General features: G+C 32.4%; 1 protein-coding gene across 4 annotated transcripts in view; it reads right to left on the bottom strand.

Moving 5' to 3' along the window:
- The window catches only part of sona (sol narae metalloprotease), a 171,243-nt gene that overhangs the window by 96,769 nt on the left and 56,261 nt on the right, over positions 1-18,213 (bottom strand). For all 4 annotated transcript variants that reach the window (XM_088269387.1, XM_088269388.1, XM_088269389.1 and 1 more), the window contains exon 2: positions 15,408-15,480. In XM_088269387.1, the coding sequence (XP_088125513.1) occupies positions 15,408-15,473 (66 nt within the window). In that variant the 5' untranslated portion in view covers positions 15,474-15,480. The remainder of the gene's footprint in view (positions 1-15,407; positions 15,481-18,213) is intronic.

An 18,213-nucleotide genomic window follows, 5' to 3' on the forward strand; every position in this document is an offset into this window, starting at 1 on the left:
GCTCTGACTTTTGTATTCTTCATTGTATTTATTTTTTTTTGTACTCAATCTAATTGGAAATATATTACTTCATTTTCGTATATCTTAATATATGCATATAAATATGTGTATAAGTGCATTTATATATATATATATATATATATATATATATATATATATATATATATATATATATATATATATATATATATATATATATATATATATATATATATATATATATATATATATATATATATATATATATATATATATATATATATATATATATATATATATATATATATATATATATATGTATATATATATATATATATATATATATATATATATATATATATATATATATATATATATATATATATATATATATATAAATATATTTTTATATATATATATATACATATTTATATATATATATATATATATATATATATATATATATATATATATATACAAATATATATAAATATATTTATATATATATATATACATATATATATATATATATATATATATATATATATATATATATATATATATATATATATATATATATATATATATATATATATATATAAAATCCATTATTCTATAATTATTATAAAACTTATTTCTTAACCATCATGCCGCTTAGCATGCATCTCCTGTTACATACTCACCGATTATTCCGTTATTCATTATTTTAATATAAATAAATAAATAAAATTTATTGAACAGATAGTCCACCTCTGCAGAGTGCAATATCCCAGAGACACAATTTTAAAACAATACACTGAATAGTTTTACAGTGGCGGCACGTTTTAAATCACTGTGAATCGTTTTTCAATAGTATCTAATAACATCATGTTTTAAATAATACAAACGAAAAATAAAACGTGTTTTTATCATTTTTTTTATTATTATGTGTGTCTGTACATAGTCTGTGAACCTTGAAATGATGTGTGCAAGTCTCTAAGGTTCATATGCCGTATGCAGATATGAATTACAATGAAAAAAATAAATGTAAGAATATTGTGTCGGGTTGTGGTTCCGTGGTTAGTGTCGCGGTCTCTTAATTCAGAGTTTCTCGGTTCGAACCCACTCTACCACAATTTGATACCTATTTCTAATAATGAGCCGCTTAGGCACAAAGAAATAGTATGAAATTGAAATATTTGTGTAAATAATAATAACACAAATATTTCTCTTGAATGTCGTGTCAATTTGATGCATTATCCTATGCACTATTAGGTGCGTATCAGTGGCGTGCCTAGGGTTTACCAGTAAGGCAAACTCACTATTTTTCACATTCGTGAATACATGATGTACCTATAATTTCTTCGCCTCATATCATTCCCAGTATATAGTAAGCACCCAGAAAGTATTATAAATATAAACAATGTATTGTAATCATTGTAAAAATATGCATACATGTAACTTTTGTAAGGTATAGCCATCACCTTTAAACAAAGAAAATGTTCACTATAATAAAATATCTTCCTCAGATATCAACCACTATCAATAAGTACCATCACCATATAATGGCATGCGTAGTGTTTAATAAACATATAAGCGCACGATAATTTAAAAACAGTCATACATTAATTATGTATTTTTAATCATTTGGTCTAGATTTAGTCATTTTTATTTGGAGTTTTCGGGCTTTTGGGCTTCTAGGGAAGTACCGCCACTGGTGCGTATAAGGATTACTTTGCAGTACATAGTTTTATTAGAAAAAAATATTATCAAACCTTTCTCTTAATTTATTATTAGATTAAAACCAATATTTTTAGCTTTTCCACTTTTTTATTTGACCAGCGACCGGGTTTCGTCGTTACCGACATCATCAGACTGGTGTGATGTCGGTAACGACGAAACCCGGTCGCTGGTCAAATAAAAAAGTGGAAAAGCTAAAAATATTGGTTTTAATCTAATAATAAATTAAAAATGCAATTCCATCACGAAGTGTCAGTGGATAATATAAATCTTTCTCTTAACCCTTTCCGGTCTCTAAAATAAATAAAAAATCTAGGTAGACCGTAACATTCCAATTGGGAATAATATTTTGGTCTCTGCTCCACATCCTGTTGTAATAGATACGAGTGACAAAAATGTAAGCTTGGAATTTAAATACATAATATCTACTAATGATGAAAAAATGTGAAATATCCGACATGGGACCTAAGAGCAAAAAATCGATGTCGAATGAGATTCGACATTGGACCAGTAAGTGTTAATTATCTGTTGCTTCATTCTTTGTTGTGATAGATCAAATAAGAGTCTGTAGTTTTGGTCAACCATCAAGCAGAGAAAGCTGATGTACTTCGGACACGTCATGAAAAATGAAAAATATCGTCTTCTCCACCTAATCATACAAGGAAAGATTGAGGGGCGAAGAACTCAAGGACGCCGAGGGACAACATGGCTGAAAAACCTACGTCAATGGTTTGGCAGAAGCACCAAATTTCTGTTCCGAGCTGCAGCATCTAAAGTGAAGATAGCCATGATGATTGCCGATCATCGTTAGAAGTGGCACAGAAAGAAAAAGAAGAGTTTTGGTCACCATAAAGAGCCACTGAAAATATATAACCTCCTGATAAATATTGCAGGCTGGAAGATCAAAGTGTAAAATGACTAATTTTGTTATTTATGTCCGTCTCCGTAGTGTACTGGTCAGTACGCTCGACTACGGTTCTGGAGGTCCCGGGTTCGATTCCCAAAAAAAATATATTACACGAAAATATTTGAGAGACGATACATAAAATATTATAATAATAATAAAACCCTTATCCGCACCCCAATGGTGCATTGGGCACTGCGTAATACAAACGCAGTGTAATCTTGATCGTTTAAACGTGAAGGAAAGGTGATCAGCCCTCCGCTTCAGGTACCAGTCCAGGGTAATATTAAATAAATAGTACAGTAAAAAATCACTGATATTTATTTTACCCCCCCCCCCTGGGAATCGAACCCGGAACCTCCAGAACGGTAGCCGAGCGTGCTGACCATTACACTACGGAGATGGAAAAAAAATTAAAAGACAAAGAAAGTTGTTTTTTTATGTATAATTTAGTTTCACTAAGAAATATCAGTACAAAACATTAATTTACCTACGCCACTGAAGACTAGATCGCGGTGACTAATACAAGTCGCGCTGTACACTGAACTCTCGATTTCAGCCTAATCGCCGTTACAGTTACCACTAATACTTTCTGTTTCGTTACTACTTCTCGCAGTTCACCTTCACTCGCTCACTAACTAACAACACAAACAAAACACCGCTTCAAATTATTCAATACTATGTTTTGAATATTGAAAGCATTAACTTTGTGGATCATATTGATATATTATTTTGAGAAATAAGAATACTTTGTGTTTTGATTTTTCAACTTTTTCCACTCACATTTTAAATAACCAACTAGTTTCCGCAACAACCTGTTGCCCTCTTCAGGGTTTAAGTCATAAATTAAACCCTGAAGAGGGCAACAGGTTGTTGCCGAAACTAGTTGGTTAATAAAAATGTGAGAGGATCAAAACAGTAAGTATTTTTATTTCTCCAAATAATATTATTCAATACTATTAGCAAATTTAACATAAACTAGCTCTACCCAATGGATCGTTCTCATGATGTGTTACCAAATGTTCCAACGGTCATATAAGGAATGAATGCAAGACTGAGATAAGCATTGTCGATAAAATTAAGAAAGGTGGGTAGAGATGCTTTTGGCAAATGGAACAAATTAGTGAGGAAAGAACAGTAAAAAAAATAATGAAGCAAATGTAGTTGGATATCAAAACAGAAGATCAAATATTTTGACGTGGTCACGTCAGGTGTCAGAATAATTATCGGGTATGTATGAGGAGATTCATGAATATGAAAGAGGCGAAGATTGTTTGCAAAGACGGATTGGTGTGGCGTTCTATCTTCTCTGCCTACCCCTGTAGAGCAGTGACGTTATGGTTGGTTAGTTTTAAATTTTGCCTTTTGTATGCTGACGATGCTGTGCTTCATGCCGATAGTAGAGAAGACCTATATATTATATGTTTGTATATTAATAAATGTCGTTTCGGTTTCATCATAATCGACATCATCTGACAAGTAAGTCTTCAGTAAGACACTAGTCTGATGATGTCAGTAACGACGAAATGCGATCGTTCACTGGTCAAATAAAAAAATGGAAAAGCTGTATGTAAATTTGTTTTTTTTTTATTGTATCAATTATCTCGTATTTTCGGGCGAGTCATTTTTCATGCCTCATATTGCCAAAGCCGTTATTCATATCGCCTTCAATATGTCGAAATATTGTCATGGTAAACAGTGCAAAACATTCTCTAGGTTAATGTTAATTTTTAATACGCTAATGTATTTGTATGCCTCGAATGGTGCTGGTGAAATTAACATTGCCGGTCTTCTGTCGAAATTCCATCCATAACCATGAGCTTACTTTTGATTTGACTCAACACTGACTGAGACATTTGAAATAATTCTGTGGAAATTAAGACGATTAGCATAATTCTCACATTATTTTTTGACATCTCATCAAAGATGAGAAGAATGTTAGTGGGAAAACAAGCAGAGGAAGACCGAGAAAAACATGGCACGATCAGGTATGCCAAATACTTGAAAGTGGTCAGGTTAGGAGTCGTAACAATCGGCGGGTATGTATGAGGAGATGCATGAACGTGGAAGAGGCGAAGAATGTTTGCAAGGACAGAGTGGTGTGGCGCTCTATTCTCTCTGCCTACCCCTGCGGGGAAGCGGCGTGATGGTTAGTTAGTTAGTTTTTATCAAAGACGAAGAAGAATATGGAGGTCTGGGAATTTACGGGGCTGACGACCGTCAAAGGCTGGTTCAAGTGATCACTTTACACATGTCGCTCACTCCTTTCAAGAACGTCATAAATAAAAAATTGACAATTTTCAATTGTGCATGTTTTCGGAATGCCCAGAAAATGTACTATATCCCAGCAAAAGAGGCATATTTTTAACTTAATATTTACCTGCTACAGGGCAGAAAGTGTTTTTTTTTCATTTTGCAGAAAAGGTATTGTTTAATTATTTTTTTTAATATCCTAAATATTTTTCAAAAGGAGAAAAAACCATCAGGTTTTACCTAAAAAGATCTCTTGCACAGCAAAAAGTTCAATAAGTGGCTTGATATTTATTTTTAAATCACTGTATTACGTTTTTAAACTTTAAAAACGTTCTCCTGAAAAAACAAGTTTTTTGATTTATGACGTTCTTGAAAGGAGTGAGCGATGTGTAACATTCACCAATTATACACATTATTGACAACCACACTACTCAAATTCTTGGACGTTCCATAACTATATATGAACCAATTTTGAAACATCGTTCTTGAATCACTAGAACTTCACTATTGGTGAAATGAAAAGAAGCTTTTTATTGAGCAGAAACTCTTTTATTAGTTTGTGAGGAGTCACATCATAGAGGTTGCCAGTGCTACTGATGATAGGAATATATGTAGTTGAGATAAACTCATCGTACTGTTTCCCTTTCATTAGGTAATAGTCTCTACAAAATATAATATTACTGAATTACCGAGAAACAATAACTTTATATTCAAAGAATTCCGAATACTACTGCTATTAAGGATCGATTTCATATGCAAATTGATTTATAGTTCCGCGTCTATTCATTGTAATGTATTACAGATTACAGTAATAGTCTGTAGTGATCTATAGTAATTAACTCGGAAACATATTTCCTTAAAAGTAGTATTTCACACGCAATCGGCCATTAACACTCTTCTTCAATATTTTAACTGTGTCAAAATTTGTGCCCACTGGCAAAAAACGTGAATATGCAATTTTGACTTAGTAATGCAAATTATAAAGTTTTAAACGTTTTATAAACTGACAAAATACACTAAGTAGTTTGAAATTTCATCTGTTTGTAGTTTTCAAAGTAAATTAAGCTTTAATTTTAATAGCAGGTATTTTATTCAGGCTAAAAGCTTTAAATAACAGGGATTATTCAAACAGGGATTTTATTGTTAGCGTTTTTTGACAGTTTTTCCACGATATTCTAATATCGCTAGTTTAAGAGTATTAGCGGCCAGGAATGAATTAGCTCTCCTTGTAAAAAATGCATCTTCTCTAATAACTTTAAAGAAACGTCTGAGACATTACTATTTATCATAAGAATCCTAACTGTCCATCAAACCTCATCCCTTAGTTTTCCCTCTACCTCCTTCCCTAAACTCCCTTTTATCCTTTGCCGCCCTTATTGTCATCAATTTATAATTTATGTTTTTTTAATGTTCAATTACATGTACTATCTACCCTCTGATTGCAAACAGCTATACATAGTATCAAACGTTTTAATCAATATCACTAGTCTGTTTTTGGTTGGCTGAAAAACATTGTTTTTTTAGCAATAAGCCCGCCAACGTACTTATTTATTTTCTGTACATGAAATTTAAATTAATAAATCAATAAATATTTTATCATTAATTAAAATGTAACCTTGTTTTAAAATCACAATTTTAATGATTTTAAAAACAAAGTTACATTTTAATTATAAAATGGAAAATCACAAAGTTAGTGCTTCAAATATAAATTATACATATTTTATCCTAAGTTTCATATCTTTGTGAAGGATAACTTTGGAAATATTGAAATCGGACACTGCAGTCTTTCGCGGATACCCAAGCGACAGGAAGTGAAGCCTTCTGCATATCGTGCAAAGAGTAAAGAAGCATCTCTGTTCCGTTTCCGGGTTCTCGTAGCCGGTGGGGTCAAGCGTCTCGTCATGACAGGACCTCCTTGAACGCGAAGGAACTACTATCTATCTTAAATGTCATTTAATTCCTGTAATTACTATCATTATTGGTCTCTGAAGATTATGCATAGTGCTTAAAATCAAGCAAAGTTTACAATTATTCTCGTAGGTGTCTCAACTTGAAATGAAACATCTATCTTTTGCATATTAAGGGGAAACTCGCAAACACACAATACAGAAAGCGACCGGCTGCGCCTGGAGCCAGACGTATCTTCTCGCACAATTTTTTTAAACAATAAAAAGTGGCAACATTTTGAGTATGTCCAAATACTTGTCGCTCAATAAAAGCTTATTTTCATCTCACTGGATGTCTCTAGTGAAGTTCTAGTAATTTAAGAATAATGTTTCAAAAATTGGTTCATTTGTATAGAACTTTTAAGAATTTGACTAGTGTGGTTGTCAATAATGGGTAGAATTGGTGAATGTTACACGTGTGTAAAGTGATCACTTAAACCAGCCTATACGGTCGTCAGCCCCGTAAATGCCCAGACTTCCATATTCTTCTTCATCTTTGATAAGATGTCAAAAAATAATACATTAAATAGTGGAACCAGATTTTTTGGGAATACGTATTTTAAAAATATTTTCATTAATTGTTTTGGCAGTCTCTTTATGGTAAAATCTATCCATTTTTTATTTGAATTTTACTTAGTAAATACCGCTATTTCCTTCTTATGAGCTACTGCACTAGCTATATCTCGAGCTCTGTCATCCAGGTAAATAGTGATATTTACTAAGTAAAACTTAATTTAAAAAAAAAAATTCATATATTACTCGTGTTTCCTTACTTTTCAATAACGCATTTTCAAAACCACATATTTATTTCGAAGAAAAACTTCGTTTTTGAATACAAAAACGGTATTTTAAGAAAAAAATCAATTTATGTAAATGTTGCCTGGATTTAAAGAATATTAAGTTGGCTTTCTGATATCGTGCCTTAAAAGCATTGTTAACTTTGTGGTATGGTAATATAACACTCTCCTTATCATCCATCGATCACTTTGTGTAATAACGCTACTTCATGATAACCGGTATCAGAATAACCATTCCAGACTACTGTTCTTGTTCACAAATCTGGATAATCTCCACTCAAGAGTTATTATTTATGACCTCTCATAGGCCCTGTAAATATCCAGACTTCTTCGTCTTTGTTGATATGTCAAAAATGGTGGTAGAACCCAACACATATCTGCATTCACTCACACGCAGAAAAAGGTTATCAAATTAATAAGTGCTATTTTCGCTTAAAATAATAAATTATGTTTACATCGTAAATTCAAGATTTTCTGAAAATCCCGACCGCAAGTCAATTTGACCTTTGTAAGATGTCAATTCAAAATTACTCATGCAGTGAAAACAGCTGTTGATTTAATTCGGTTCAGAATAAAAAGGATGCAAGTCTGGTTAATAATTTCCGCCATTTGGCCAGTGACCGGATTTCGTCGTTACCGACATCATCAGACTAGTGCTACCAATATATGGTGATGTATTATATATTGTATAAAGATTCAAGAACAATGTTTCAAAAATTGGTTCGTATATGACTAACTAACTAACCAACTAACCATCACGCCGCTTTCCCGCAGGGGTAGGCAGAGAGAATAGAGCGCCACACCACTCTGTCCTTGCAAACATTCATCGCCTCTTCCACGTTCATGCATCTCCTCATACATACCCGCCGATTGTTACGACTCCTAACCTGACCACTTTCAAGTATTTGGCATACCTGATCGTGCCATGTTTTTCTCGGTCTTCCTCTGCTTCTTTTCCCACTAACATTCGCCTCATAAATCCGTTTTACCGTTCTTTCCTCACTCATTCGTTCCACATGTCCAAACCATCTCAACACACCTTTCTTAATTTTATTGATAATGCTTATATCAGCTTTGCATTCCTTCCTTATTTCACTATTCGCACATCTATCATACATCGTTTTGTCGCACATTCTTCTGAGAGATCGCATTTCGACTGCATTTAGTCTACTTTCATCCTTCTTATATATATGTGTGTATATATATATATATATATATATATATATATATATATATATATATATATATATATATATATATATTCATTCGTATATATATGAATATATGTTCATATATGTAGTTTTCGAAACTAGTCATGTTAACATAAATAAATTAAAAATTGGTATTATCCAGGTGATTTTTTTTTATATCTTTACGTTATTCCACAAAGTAAATACTGAATCAATAAATAATATACTTGACTTGCACCAGTATAATTAGATTCTTTAGCAAGATTATATATCTTGACATGTGTACGTATGTGTGTGTTGTGTTTATTGGCGGAAGTACAGTGTTCTCAAGTGAGCGGTTCAAAGTTCGAGGTATTTCGGTGGTATTCTGTTAAAACTTCTTACTACCAGTAATATCCGTATTATAGACTTTGTGCCTGCCACTTATAAGTATATTAAGCTAGAATATCTATAAACGTTTAACTATTAGTATATCCTACATATCGCTCACTCCTTTCGACAACGTCATATATCAAAAATCGTCAATTTGCAGTTGTGCATATTTTCGGAATGCCCAGAAAATGTTCTTTGTCCCAGCAAAAGCGGCATATTTGTAACGTAATATTTACCCGCTACAGGCCAGAAAGTGTTGTTTTTGCATTTTGAAGAAATGGTATTGTTTAATATTTTTTTAAAATACACTATTTATTTAATATTTTTCAAATGGAGAAAAAACCTTCAGGTTTTAGCTAAAACGATCTGTTACACAGTAAAAAGTTCAACAAGTTGCTTGATATTTATTTTAAATACATTTTATTATACTTTTAAACTTTAAAAACGATGTCATGAAAAATCTATTTTTTTTTATATATGACGTATTTCAAAGGAGTTAGCGATATGTTCATAAGGAACTGTCACGAGAGGTGGTGTCATACATGATAAAAGTACTGAAGGACATTGGTACCATAAACCAAGCTAGGACACAAAATGCCGAACCCTCTTCTAGTGGAACGGAAGGCCTGTTGAGGACAGTCAGCAGTCCGGCTTCTCCTGAGGAGTGCAACGTGGTTTCCTCCCAGCAATGAGCAAATGCTGACAAGTTCCTGACTGGCCCGCACTAGATTATCCCTCCTGTTCCCAACACAGATTCAAATAAAACATGTTTTTTTTCAAGTTAGAAAAAAAAATCGACTTTTTGATCTATAAACCTTGTACATAAAAAGCAAAGATACTTACTGTACATAATAAATACAACTCCAATCTATTTTTTTTTCAACCTAAAATTTTTATATGTAGTCTTAGTATTTGAAATATTTGAAAGTGGTCAGGTCAGGAATTGGATTAATCAGCGGGTATGAATGCGGAAGAGGCGATGATTGTTTGCAAAGACAGATTGGTGTGGCGTTCTATTCTCTCTGCCTATCCCTGCCGAGTTTTGTTTAATGTACTGTTGTACTTTTTGAAATGAAAAATACCATATACAGACGAATATTTTGAATGAAAACATTGCTAACTTTGTGGTATGGTAATATAACACTCTCCTTATCATTCATCGTTCACTTTGTGTAATACCACTAAAAAGTGGTATTACACAAAGTAAACGATGAATGATAAGGAGAGTATGATTAATAATTGAAATGTAACTTTGTTTTAAAATCAATATAAATATTTTATTATAACTTAATTTTAATGTCTACCGGTCGAAGCCAACCGCTTCTTTATTAATACTTAGATTAATACTAAAACACTATCTACTAAACAATATTCAAAATATTTTGACAGTTAGGGAAAGAAGCTGTGTAGTTTGGCAGTCACAGTCAAAAGGGATCAGGGATGATGAGTGATTGGAAACATATTTAATAACGGACTTTTAGCAAAATCATTTACTTGTGTATTTATAAGTTGTAAATTATTATTATTTGCCTTTTGAATTTCATTTTTTTTTATTTTTAAGGAGCGTGTTAATAAACAGAAATTTCGGAAAAAGAAAGAATAAATCAAATAAACCGTAAACAGCCATTTATTTCATTTTAACTGCAAAATTCATATCCGATATTTTTTGCAATTATCCGGTAATAGTTGCATCAAATCGTAATGCAAACATTTCAAAAGAAACTGTGTTTTTTCTCAAAAGATAATTGCATTTGATCTGTTTGTGTTATTATGCAACTGGCCATAATTGAGCGAGACTAAATTAGGAAGACTTACTTTCTATCGGAGTTAAAAAGTCATAGATTCGGCGTCGAGTGAATGAAATAATGCAACAATAATTCCCAAACTTTGAAACCAACATGCCAATATATTATGATATTTAAATAGTGGTGGTTTGTATATGAGAAAAATAATATAATATTCAGGTGCTTCTTATATTCGAAATTAATATAAAAAATGTCCATTGTTTGTAAACACACACATACATATTATATATGTATGTACATTTCGCTCACTCCTTTTAACAACGTCATATATAAAAAAAACTTGGTTTTTCTGGAGATCTTTTTTAAAGTTAAAGAATATAATAAAATGTTTTCTTTTATTTTTTTGTTTGTAAATAAAAATAACACTTGACACTGGCAGAAACATCCTTTCACTGGGTGACTGCCAGATAAATAATTTCAAATTAAAATAAAATAAAAAATAAATATCAAGCCACTTTTTGAACTTTTTACTGTACTACAGATCTTTTTAGATACAACCTAAAGGTTTTTCCTCCATTTTATTATTAATATTTAGTATATTTAAAAAAAAATATTAAGTAATACCTTTTCTTAAAATGCAAAAACAACACTTTCTGCCCTGTAGCGGGTAAATATAAAGTTAAAAATATGCCGCTTTTGCTGGGATATAGTACATTTTCTGGGCATTCCGAAAACATGCACAACTGGAAATTGATGATTTTTGATAAATGACGTTGTTGAAAGGAGTGAGCGATATGTATTTAAGCGCCCTTGAGGTAGTATTTTATGAAAATGACGCTTCATAAATTATTCAATCTGATCAACTTTCTTTCATGTGCTAACGATCAAGATAACAATGCTTTTTTATGATGCAGTGCCCTATGCACCATTGGGTGCGGATAAGGAAGTATATTTCGAAGAAGAAATATATTGCATTGTACTATTTACACACGCGCAAGTATACCTACAAATGTGTATTTGGTTACGCATTTTTTTGGATTGTTGCGCGGTATGATCGATAATCCTGAAATTATCCGGAGCATTGGTCTGTATGTTCCCGATAGTTACCTAAGACAGCGTCGGCATAGATTGTTTCACATTCCTATACACAGGACCAACCTGCCGATGGTTATGCCTGTAGGAAGAGCTACCGCTATGTTGAACAATATCACATTGGATATTGATCTGTTCCATGTGTCCGAAGGATTCTTCCGAAGCGGGATTCTTCTACACATTTAACAAGAGTCTTCTTGCTTACTTTTAATTGGTTTTTTTTTTTAATGTATACGCCTTAAATGTTAGTTTGTAATGTATATATTAATTATTGTATTAATTGAAAATTGAAAAATTGAAAAAAAATGTGGGATTTTTTCTTTATGGTTTAAATGAAAGTACAAAATACATGAAATTTAGACAATGCAAAAGCAACTACAAAATTTTTTTAAAAATTCTATATTCGTTAAAAAAAAAAAATAAAAAAAATAAAACCCTTATCCGCACCCCAATGGTGCATAGGGCACTGCTTCATATGAACGCAGTGTTATCTTGATCGTTTACACATGAAGGAAAGGTGATCAGCCCTTCACTTCAGGTGCCAGTCCAGTGTAATATTGAATAAATATTAGAGTGAAAAAATCACTTATATTTATTAAACCCCCCTGGGAATCGAACCCGGGACCTCCAGAACGGTAGGCGAGCATGCTGACCATTACACTACGGAGGCGGACAAATATTATATTGATATTCGTTTAAGACATTTTTTTTGTAAAGTTTGAGAAGTCCTGGTGACCTTTCTTTCTATTGGTTCCGCCAATCATAATGTTGAGATAAAATATTATTCAAACATCTCCTCTGCAAACTCCGTGCAATATAAAATAATCGTAAATGGTTGCCTGTCGAATATAATACTTTATTCCACTTTCGATTCCATTTGTATAAAACTCGGTTCGAATAAAGCTGATGCAATCCACTGTTTGCCATTATGTCATAACCCCAATGCCATAATATGGTGTTGTATTGTGAGATTTCATGTTGTATATTTTTGGAATTAAAAAGTCCCCATTTTGAAGTATTGACACCCAAAAGGGATCAAATGAGAATTCTATTCATTAATAATAATAATAATAATAAAACCCTTACCCGCACCCCAATGGTGCATAGGGCACTGCTTCGTATAAATGCAGTGTTATCTCGATCGTTTACACATGAAGGAAAGGTGATCAGCCCTCCACTTCAGGTACCAGTCCAGGGTAATATTGAATAAATATTAGAGTGAAAAAATCACTTATATTTATTTGACCCCCCCTGGAAATCGAACCCGGGACCTCCAGAACGGTAGCCGAGCATGCTGACCATTACACTACTGAGGCGGACAAAATCTATTAATTAATTAATCTTCTATTCATTTATTTATTATTTTTAATATTTTTATAAATAATTTTAAAATAGAGCACTTGTACCTATATGTTTTGTCCGCCTCCGTAGTGTTATGATCAGCGCGATCGGCCACCATACTGGAGGTCCCGGGTTTGATTCCCAGGGGGGGTCAAATAAATATTAGTGATTTTTCTCACGGTAATATTTATTCAATATAACCCTGGACTGGTACTTGAAGCGGAGGGCTGATCACCTTTCCTTCACGTGTTAATGATCGAGATAACACTGCGTTTATATGATGCAGTGCCCTATGCGCCATAGGGTGCGGATAAGGGTTTGAATGAATAAGACCACTTTTGAGATACTTAATGTAAACACGACAAGTTTTGAGAGAGCTACAAATGTTCTTATTAACACACTCAGGACGGGAAAAGTATTTCTACCCGCTCGGTCGATTGATGCTTAAGGACGGGAAGGGTATTTTTACCTTCTGCGCCGGCCTCATTTCAAAGGCATAAAAGAAGGAATTATTCGATGTTCTGGTATGCATATTATACACCAATCTCTTTATTAAGATCTTAACAGTATGTGTGTAATTATCAAATTCCGTCGCCAGGGGTTAAAAATACCCCTCTGAAATATGAAAATACAATAGAAAAATTTGATTTGGATTTTTCCGTGCCGAGAGTATATCGCTCACTCCTTTCAAGAATGTCATAAATCAAAAATCGTAAATTTTTAGTTATGCATGTTTGCTGAATGTCCATAAAATGTACTACATCCCAGCAAAACTGGCATATTTTTAACTTAATATTTACCCGCTACAGGGCAGAAAGTGTTGTTTTTGTATTTTGAAGAAAATGTACTGTTTAATTATTTTTTTTAAATAGACTAAATATTTTTCAAATGGAGAAATAACCTTCAAGTTTTACCTAAAAAGATCTGTTGCACAGTAAAAATTTTAATAAGTGGCTTGATATTTATTTTTAATACATTGTATTACATTTTTAAACTTTAAAAACGTTCTCCTGAAAAATCAAGTTTTTGATTTATGACGTTCTTGAAAGGAGTGAGCGATATTTAAAAATTATTTAAAAATAAACCATTTGTTCACAACATTTTTGAGTGTGTTCAAATTCTTATTCAAAAATCTGGGTTTCTCCTAATCGCTAGTAATCAAGCATGCTTATGAGCACGGTTAAGACGAGCATGCTCTCTAGCTGTATACATTTGTTCGAGATTAGCATACTCGTTCGCTTACATCGATGCTAGCATGCTCATAGGCAAACCTGTTCAGATGCGCTCAGAGCACGCCCTGCCCATCTGCGCTGCAGGTAGCATAGAATACTCGAATATCCAACGAATGAGCATGCTTATTTGTAGCAAAGTACGTACCATAAATATTTTCTGTTATAGGAACAAAGATAATTTTGGAGTGATGTATTTTGGAAAAGCATATTATTTATTGATTTGGCGTTTAATTTGTAGAACTCCATTTTAATTTATGTATGAATTTTTCGTCCGCCTCCGTGGTGTAATGGTCAGCGTGTTTAGCTACCGTGCTGGAGGTCAGATTCCCAGGGGGAGGTGAAAATAAATATTAGTGATTTAACACTGTAATATTTATTCAATATTGTCCTGGACTGGTTCCTGAAGCGCAAGAGTGATCACCTTGCCTTCATGTAAGTAATGATCAAGATAACACTGCGTCGATTTGATGCAGTGCCCTATGCACCATTAGGTGCGGATAAGGGTTATAAAAAAAAATTTATATCAAACACATATTTTTTTCAAACGAATGTCATTCTTTTGAAAATGCCATAACTAGGCGAAACAATTGTCACAATATTAATTTTTTATGTGTTTTTGTTAATAAAATACAACTTAGTAGACTCAAAAAATCTGTGTTTGATTTAAAAATTAATACATAAAAGAAAAGCATTTTATTAATAAATGTTTTATCATAATTAAATTTTTTATTCGTTTCTAAATTGTTCAAGACCTGACCTTTGACATTCTGGATTACTTTTAAACTCCGTATCTTGCTTAACACGATTATATTTCTATTACACAAGTATTGTTCGTACCTGAGTATGCAGAGAAGCTATGTGCGGCAGGCATACTGCTAGTAGCAGTAAGTGAGAAGGTCCCATTGTAAACCTGAAACAAAAAAACATATAAAGTTAAATTTGGCGATTTTTAATGCATTAAAAATAAATGGAAGTACATAGTTTATAAAGCTTTATTGCGAAATAATAAAAGTCTCTTTTACAAAACATGGTTTCAACATTTTTAATTGTGAGATCAAATAGGTGCTTGTTCACATATCGCTCACTCCTTTCAACAACGTCACAAATAAATAAAAAAACTCGGTTTTTCAGGAGATCGTTTTTAAAGTTCAAAAATATAATACAATGTATTAAAAATAAATATCAAGCCACTTATTGAACTTTTTACTGTGCAACAGATCTTTTTAGGTAAAACCTGAACGTTTTTTCTCCATTCGAAAAATATTTAGTATTTTTAAAAAAAATAATTAAACAATACCATTTCTTCAAAATGCAAAAACAACACTTTCTGCCCTGTAGCGGGTAAATATTAAGTTAAAAATATGCCGTTTTTGCTGGGATATAGTACATTTTCTGGACATTCCAAAAAAATGCACAACTGAAAATTTACGATTTTTCATATATGACGTTGTTGAAAGGAGTGAGCGATATAGGAGTTCTAAAAATTTGAATAATGTGGTATTCATCAATATATCAAGGAGATTTAAATATTTCAGTAGTGTTGTTGTCAATCATGAGTAGAGTTGGTGAATGTTGCACGTATGTAAACTGATCACTTAACCTGCCTATGACAAGGTCGTAAGCCATGTAAATGCCCAGACTTCCATATTCTTTATATCTATGTTGAGATGTCAAAAATGTATACAACATAACTCCAATGTGGTGTATAATTCAGATTTGTTAACAAGTATTTGGACACACTCAAAATGTTGAAAATAAATTAACTGGTCAAATTATAAGCTTAAATATTTTTAAAAAAATTAGCGTTTCTCATGTATGTGATTGTAATCGTAGATTCTGACCTCACATACAAACGAAAAAGTTTCTGCTCAATAAAAAACTTATTTCATCTCACCATAGATATATCTAGTGAAATTCAAATACTTTTTCTCGAATATGAAATACTTTAGGTACTATTTATGTATTCATTTATATATTTGGCGTTGAATTTGTAGAACTACATTATAATTGATAAATTAAACGTTAAAATCAAACTACAGTCTACTAACTTGTATTTTATTGTTAAAAAAAAACATATAAAAATATTTTATTTATTGTTTCGGCATTAACTTTATGGTAAGACATGTTACAATGATTAAAGAAAACACTTCGTTTTTTACCACTTGAGTTTTATTATAGACTACATGTTTTAAAATTATTACGCCTTGTTCCATATAAAGGCCAAATTTTGAGTTATCTTGAAAATTTAGAAATCCAAAAAAACCTGAATTCTAATAATAATTTATCAAATAATATATCGTTTCAAAATTCTTCACCATTGCTTTCTATTTTTCCTTTGTTTTCAAACTCCGTCCCTTGACTAACCCCTTCCCCTTACTTTCCCCTCTCCTTATTTATAGAACAATTTTATATTTTATATTTTAGTTACTATACAGACCTGAATGATGGAAGTTTAACTTCTGAAACATGTAGTCTATAATAAAACTCAAGTGGTAAAAAACGAAGTGTTTTCTTTAATCATTGTCATATAAAAATACATTGAAAAGTTGTTTCGCCTAGTTATGATATTTTCAAACGAATTTTTAAAACCTTAGATGGTTCAAATACTTTATTTGAACACACTCAACTGTTGGACAATTCGTGTTTATAACTAATTGTCGATGGTTGTGATTGATAAACGGAAATACATCTTCACTTCATCATTGTACAATACTAATTATAGTACCTTTGTACCTTGTTTATGATTTTTTAAACAGGTTAACCTTGCCTTTACTGCTAAGCGTAAAACATATAGGGATACTTCCTTATTCGTAATAATAGCTGAATAACAACCAATCCTTATACAAATTGATTATTATTTACTAAAATTAATTACGAAATAATCATCCTTTAAAATCAAGCTTAACATCTAGTTAATATAATAGCTACCTGTTGGTGAGTGTTGAAAAAATAACGTATTGATGAATGCAAAACAAATTAACTAAAAAAATATTTTGAATATCTTATTCTTTTTGGTGTAGGACTTGTGACCTATTTTTATTTTTTTTGTGGGAAGACTTTAGTGGCAATGAACAGGACATGTTGCAAGACAGGACTCAAGATGAGCCCCAAAATTTTACGATGGAGACGTTGGGAGAACAAAAGAGGCGTCGGAAGACCCCAAAAGAGATGGTCTGACGAAGTAGCCGCTGTGGGGGTAGAAACTGGCTGCAAACAGCAACAGACCAAAGGAAACGGAAGAGACCTATATCCAACAAAGAGGCACAGAGGGCTCATGAAGAAGAAGAAGCCTCCTGCGATGTTGATTCCCAGCTGTCAATCTATCTCTTTGATGGTCTGCCCGGGATTCATCTATCTACCTTAGGGTTGCCGTACAGTGCGATGTAGGGGAGTCTGAGTGGTTCCATTCTCCTCACATGCGCATACCATTGTCTCCTTCGTTGCCTTCCCCACCTAACGACATCTTCCATCTCGCATATTTATCTTATCCTGGTGTTCCTTATTCTATCACGTAAACTCTTGCTAAATATGCTCCTTAGAGTCTTCATTTGTTCTTTTTCGTATTCCACTCTGCATTCGATCTTTTATTAGTCTACATGAATAATATGTTGATATGAGTGGAGGCTTATTGTATGATTGGATC

Source organism: Brachycentrus maculatus, unplaced genomic scaffold (genome assembly GCF_059751285.1).
Source record: "Brachycentrus maculatus isolate JH-2025_06_01 unplaced genomic scaffold, ASM5975128v1 h1tg000349l, whole genome shotgun sequence".
In the NCBI taxonomy this organism is placed as follows: Eukaryota; Metazoa; Arthropoda; class Insecta; order Trichoptera; family Brachycentridae; genus Brachycentrus; species Brachycentrus maculatus.